This window comes from Dermacentor albipictus, chromosome 2 (genome assembly GCF_038994185.2).
Source record: "Dermacentor albipictus isolate Rhodes 1998 colony chromosome 2, USDA_Dalb.pri_finalv2, whole genome shotgun sequence".
Taxonomy (NCBI): domain Eukaryota; kingdom Metazoa; phylum Arthropoda; class Arachnida; order Ixodida; family Ixodidae; genus Dermacentor; species Dermacentor albipictus.
Window position 1 is genome coordinate 23,467,816 of NC_091822.1, and position 6,982 is coordinate 23,474,797.

Here is a 6,982-nt window from a genome sequence, read left to right on the forward strand (position 1 = left end):
ATAAGCCCATTAGCTTACTCCCAGTATTATATAGAATATTCACCGCGATAATTTGCATTAGAATAAGGGCAGCACTGGACTTCGGTCAACCAAGGGAACAGGCTGCCTTCAGGAATGGATACTCTACGATAGATCACGTCCATGACATTAATCAGGTAATCGAAAAATCCGCAGAGTACAACCAGCTTCTCCATATGGCTTTTACAGATTACGAAAAGGCATTTGATTCAGTAGAGATATCAGTAGTCATAGAGGCACAACATACGAAATGCGGAAACACCCGTGTACTTAGATTTAGGCGCACGTTAAAGAACCCCAGGTGGTCAAAATTTCCGGAGTCCTCCACTGCGGCGTGCCTCCTAATCAGAAAGTGGTTTTGGCACGTAAAACCCCATAATTTTAGAGGCACAACATAATCAAGGAGTACAGACTGCTTATGTCAATATATTGAAAAATATCTACAGAGATTCTACACATACCCTAATTCTACACAAGAAAAGTAGGAAGATACCTATAAACAAAGGTACTAGACAGTGAGACACAATCTCTCCAATGCTATTCGCTGCTTGCTTGGAAGAAGTAGTCAAGCTATTAAACTGGGAAGGCTTAGGAGTAAAGATCGACGGCGAATATGTAAGCAACCTTCCGTTTGCCGATGACATTGCTCTATTCAGCAACAATGCAGACGAGTTACAATAAATGATTGAGGACCTTAACAGACAGAGCGTAAGAGTGGGTTTGAAGATTATTATGCAGAAGACAGATATAATGATGAATAGCCGGGCAAGGGAACAAGACTTCAGGATCGCCAGTCGGCCTCTACAGCAGAGTTGCCCGGTCTAAAATGTGAAAAGTAGCCAAAACATCTCGGAAAGTAGCCAGAAAAGTAGCCAACTTTGGCCAGATACAGAAATGTAGCCAATAAAGTAGCCACGTTATGGAAAAACGTAGCATTTTCATTTATTGTGTAACATTGAAGACATTGTCTAAGCCAACGCTGAAAGATGCTTTTAGTAAATGTAGGAACATACAAAAAAAATATTATGAAACGCCTATAAATGAGTACAGCTAACAACGCTTTGATCAGCATATAATATGACTAGAATGTTATCCCAAATCAGAATCACAGCTGCAGTTCAGGTGTAAATGTTTCAGTCAATCTTGGCAATCATTTCTGGAGGAATGTCAAAGCTCGAGGCATCCTCGAGCGATCGCTTTCGCGATTATTTACGTGCGATTTGGCGTCTTGGCATCGGACGCGTGGCAGGCCGTTTGTTACGCTGCGCAAAGTGAGATGCCCATAGGGAACAGGCTTTCACCCAGTCGCGCGAAATCTCGCAAAAGTGATCGTATTCCCAAATACAGCTGTATATTTACAAGCTGGCAACACATAAGTGGACCGACTACGCCGAGAGCGCGCCGGCCGTTGCCATGCGGGTGGCATGTTTGCGTTGATACCGCGGCCAGCTGTCCGAGTGTTCGATTTTGGAAACTTCGGGCAGCTTCGGGTTGTCTTAGGATCCCAGCTTACGTGACTTCCTGTTAGGAGCGGAACTAGCTGGCAGCCCGATGGCAGTCAGAGCTCTGAAAATTGAAGAAGCCCAAAGCAGGCCTGACGCGGAACGTCAATGCGAAGATGGAACACGCTGTGACATTACTAGTGCGAAGTCCTTTGCATGAAATGAAAGTGCTCGAGTAAGATTGGCTATGATGATGGACCAGTTGAAAAGATTTCAAGTGCGGTGGTCGTGCGTTGCCCTAAATATTTGCTATTGTTGCTGCATAATATGAGCTACACAAGTTTCTACCCAAGTTTTGCAATAGTCAAGATATTTAAAAAGTAGCAGATAAAGTAGCCAAGTAGCCAAGGCAGTTTTTTTTCCCGCCAACAGCCTCAAAAAGTAGCCAAATCTGGCAACGCTGCTCTACAGTCTGTGAAGGATTACGTTTACCTAGGTCAACTATTAACAGGGAACACTGACTACGAAGTGGAAATTCATAGAACTAAAAATGGGTTGCATCGCATATGGCAGACATTGTCAGCTCCTGACTGGAAGCTTACCATTATCATTGAAAAGGAAGGTGTGCAATCAGTGTACTTTACCATTGCTGACATATGGGGTAGAAACTCGGAGACTGACAGAGAAGCTTTCGAGCAAGTTAAGGACCACGCAAAGAGCGACGGAACGAAGAATGCTAGGCATAACGTTAAGAGAGAGAAAGAGAGTGGTTTCGGTCAGAGGGCAAACGGGTTTAGCCGCTATTTCAATTTATCATTAAGAGAAAAAAAATGCAGCTGGGCAGGCCATGTAGTGCGCAGTTTAGATAACCGGTGGACCATTAGGATTACAGAATGGGTGCCAAGAGAAGAAAACCGCAGTCGAGGACTGCAGAAGACTAGGTGGGGCGATGAAACTAAGGAATTCCTGAGCGCTAGTTGGAATCGGTTGGCGCCGGCCAGGGACAATTGGAGCTCGCAGGGAGAGGTCGTCGTCCTACAGTGGACATAAAACAGGCTGATTATGATTATGATTATCATATGTTTCTTTCATGCGCACCCAATGTATGGTAGACGGCAGTTTTTGCCTTCGCCCCATCGAATGTCATCACCTGCAAAGCTGGACGTGATTTTTTAGACTGTGCCAACGCACGTTCTTACTTGACTGTTGAATAGGATCCCGCACCGAGCGTCTTTCCAACAGTATACCCGTGGGCTGCCAAGCACTCCTTGGATTTCTCGGCCTCCTCGGGCTCCTCGTCCTCGCTGGAGCCCATCGCGACTTCTTCTCTCCCAGTGCATGGCACGCACCCACATTTGGTTCGGCGAATGGTGCCATCATTTCCTGCAGCAGCTTTCTTGTTTAACTCTCACAAAGCGAAAACGGCAAAGTTCACAAAAACACACCGGCGCTATAGTAGAGCATATCGCAGCCTAGGAAAGCTATTAGGATAAGGAGGAGATATTAGGAGGAGCTATTATCAGTAATCTTCGGAAATTTTGGAACATCGTACTAATACCCGCAGCGACAAAGAGATCTCTTTAGTTCACCAGAATGGCTTACCTGTGCCTAGTAAAGAGCGATTATCTATTTTGATTCATGGGTTTAGTCTGAATTTCTCATCCGCAAGCAATAGTTCATTACCATCATATCCTCTTTCTCCAATTTCGTCAGTATGCAGCCAATAGTAATAGATGTGGCCGGAATTCTGAACCTCATTGACACACTGAAACACTCATGTTCCTCTGGTGTTGACTGCATAAAGGCAAAATTCCTCAAAGAAACAAAAATGTATTGCTCTATTTTTCTTACTAAAAATTTTCAGCAATCATTAAATACTGGTATTCTTCCCGAGCACTAGAAGCAGGCGAAGGTAATTCCACTTCATAAGTCAGGTATTAAGCAATCACCCCTAAATTATCGCCCAATTTCTCTTACCAGCATACCTTGCGAAATTCTCGAACGCGTCATCTACTCACACTTTGCTTGAACTATTTCTTTTATTTCGGCTCAACACGGTTTTAGGAAGTAGTAGTCATGCGAGACTCAGTTATTGAGTTTTACTCATTCCATGCTAACTCTTATCGACAATCGTTCTTTAGCTGATTGCATCTTCCAAGATTTCTCCAAAGCATTAGACGAAATTAATCACTGCCATATAAAACCCAGGTGCCCCAGTATTGACGTAAATCTTTTCAGCTGGATAGAATGTATCTCGTAAGGGACGGTCGCCGTACGTGTTCACTAACAATGACAATTCATCGTTAACAACTGTCGCGTCAAGTGTGCCACAGGGGTCCACCTTGGGCGCTCTTAGTTTATATTAATGACCTTCCTAACTGCTTGACTTCCTCTATCCACTTATTCGACGACGACTGCGTTATTTATCGCGGAATAGCTGACCTTGCCGAAGTTTCTGCTTCTCAAGTTCATCTAAATAGTATAGTTAAATAGTGTAATACATGGGCCATGGATATAAATGTTAAAAATGTAAAGTTATGCGAGTATCATGCACTATACTCACTACTCCTGCTTGCTATGAAAAAAAATAGTATTCTTTTAGATCACGTTACCTTTTACAAATACTTAGGCGTCCACATAACTAATGTTAGCTCTAAGCATCATATCGATTATATAATTAACCGCAGTTATTGCATACTTGGTTACCTGCGCCGAAAATTTTCTAAAGCACCTGTTTCTGCTAAACTGACTATGTACAATACGTTAGTGCGTTCAAAATTAGAATGTGCCTCTGCAATTTGGGACCCCGCTTTCAAGAACTTAACATCCTCACTTGAGATGGTCCTGAATAAAAATTAAATTCTGGGGTTTTACGTGCCAAAACCACTTTCTGATTATGAAGCACGCCGTAGAAGGGGACTCCTGAAATTTCGACCACCTGGGGTCCTTTAACATGCACCTAAATATAAGTACACGGGTGTTTTCGCATTTTGCCCCCATCAAATTGCGGCCGCCGTGGCCGCATTTCACACCATAGCCACTAAGCAACCACGGCGGGTATGGTCCAGAATAATGCGGCGCGTTTTATTCTTTCCAATTGTAATCGTACTAGCAGCGTAACTTCAATGAAACTGACGCTATCATTGCCGTGTCATGAGCTCCGTAGGAACGTATCCCGCCTTAACCTTTTTCACAAAATTACTTTCCATTCTTCAGGAACATTTCCCTCCTGCCGCCTGGTGCCACTCTTGAAGCAGGGCAAATCCCCACTAGAGCTCACCTCTTACCGCTCGATAGCGCTGGCCAGCTGTGTAGGAAAGATAAGGAAACGGATGATCCTTGGCCGCCTGGAATGGTACCTTAAACACCACAAGATTTATCCGAATTCCATGGTTGGTTTCCGACGTGACCGCTCTTCCATCGACAATGTAGTTGATCTCGTTTCATATGTTCAGCACGAAAGGTCGCGTAAGCGTTTATCTGCAGTTTTATTCTTAGATGTGAAAGGCGCATACGATAACGCATTACAGGAGGCCATTCTCGACGCTCTTGCGAAGGTTGGCCTAGGCAGTCGAGTCTTTTTGTGGATTGTAAGTTACCTATCGGCAAGATCATTCTTTGTGTTAATTGACGATGGCCCAACTACGCGACGCTATACCAGCAGGGGCGTTCCTCAAGGCGGTGCTCTCAGCCCGACACTATTCAACGTCGCTATTGTTTGACTTGTTGCATACTTGCCAACGACCATTAAGATTTCAATATACGCAGACGACATCTGTGTCTGGACTTAGGCAGTTACACGTCCTCAGATAGGTGCGTGGCTTCAAAGAGCGGCAACTTTGGCAGCGAGCTACTTGTGTAAACAAGGTCTCAGTATATCACCAGAAAAATGTGCACTAGTGGCATTTACTCGCAAACCAATAACGCCTTATGTCATCTCAATCCATGGGCGAACCATTTCCTATATCAAAACCCACAGATTTCTTGGCGTAATTATTGACCGAGACCTCTGTTTCAGCCGGCACGTGACCTACATGAAACGGCGCCTGACAGCAACTTCCCAGTTGTTTATATACTTGACAGGAAAGACGTGGGCGATGTCAGTAGACGCAATGCTGAAACTCTACAGAGCTCTCTTTCTCCGTTTTTAAGATATAGTCTACCTGGACTGAACAGCAGCTGCAAGACAAATATTCGTTTTCTGCAGCCAGCACAAGTTCAAGCACTCAGGGTTTGCCTTGGTGTGCCCAGATGCACGTCAACACAGCCAAATATTGCGATTACTCGGGACCATCTAATGCAAGCTCACATTATGGTGGTAGCCCTGAGAACGCACACCAGACATTTTACACGCGCCCGTTATCACCTTGCAACACTACCTTCAGACAGGCACCAAGCATCATTCTCTAAAATTATCGTCAAGTACAACGACAAACTTCCCTCGGGCTTCAGCGCTGCATCTAAACCATCGATACACTCCTGGTGTCTTACCAGCCCCACAGTACATCTCAGTGTTCCGGAAATCGGGAAAACGTCTGACCTGTCGTCGCCTGTGCTGAAACAACTGTCTCTGCTTCTTCTACACGAGAGGTATGCAGACTTTGTACATATACTGCTGGTTCCACAAACATCCAGTGTTCGTCCGATGCTGTGGTTGTCCCAGCAAGAGCTGTTACTATCAGCGTTAGGACTGACCACCCAACGACATCGACATCTGCGGAACTAGCTGCTCTTCGCGCTGCACTTGGTTTCGTCAATCGGGAACGACCTCGACAATGGTCAATCTTAAGTGACTCAAAGGCAGCCCTACAATCTGTGCTATCAGCTCTGCGTCACGGGCCATACGAACAGCTCGTATTTAATATTATATTCCTACTCTATACATCACGTGAAAAAGGACACCACGTGATGTTTCAGTGGCTGCCAAGTCATTGCGGCGTCATAGGAAATGAAGACGCCAATAATGCCACTCGGGCAGCTCTTGAAGACACATAGAAAGAGGCTATGCCACTTTCACTGTCTGACGCAGCCAGCAGACTTCGAGTACTTGCACAGGAGATCACGCTCTCTCCGTGGTGCACACCAAGTAGCCAGACCAACCGGAGCAATCGTCAATACCAACTGCCCTCTTTCATGCATCTCTGTATGCCAACTGGTCTCCGCCGAAAAGAGGTCAATCTAATAATATATGGGATTTTACGTGCCAAAACCACTTTCTGATTATGAGGCACGCCGTAGTGGGGGACTCCGGAAATTTTGACCACCTGGGGTTCTTTAACGTGCACCTAAATCTAAGTACACGGGTGTTTTCGCATTTCGCCCCCATCGAAATGCGGCCGCCGTGGCCGGGATTCGATCCCGCGACCTCGTGCTCAGCAGCCTAACACCATAGCCACTGAGCAACCACGGCGGGTGAAGAGAGGTCAATCTGCTTTATCGCTTATGGCTAGGGGTGGCATTCACGAAATCTTACTCATTTCGCATTGGAATGGCTGACAACGCTCTCTGCAACGCCTGTTTTT

The 6,982-nt window shown here is 45.3% G+C and overlaps 1 protein-coding gene across 13 annotated transcripts in view; it reads right to left on the minus strand.

The window, feature by feature from the left end:
- Window positions 1-2,803, minus strand: part of LOC135897935 (testis-specific serine/threonine-protein kinase 3-like) — a 245,996-nt gene extending 243,193 nt beyond the window's left edge. For 7 of the 13 annotated variants that reach the window (XM_070533523.1, XM_070533520.1, XM_065426635.2 and 4 more), the window contains exon 1: window positions 2,660-2,803. In XM_070533523.1, the coding sequence (XP_070389624.1) occupies window positions 2,660-2,800 (141 nt within the window). In that variant the 5' untranslated portion in view covers window positions 2,801-2,803. Of the gene's footprint in view, window positions 1-2,651 lie in introns of all 13 variants that reach the window. The other 6 variants (XM_070533526.1, XM_070533525.1, XM_070533519.1 and 3 more) reach the window with 2 other exon arrangements.
- Between the last annotated feature and the right edge of the window lie 4,179 nt (window positions 2,804-6,982).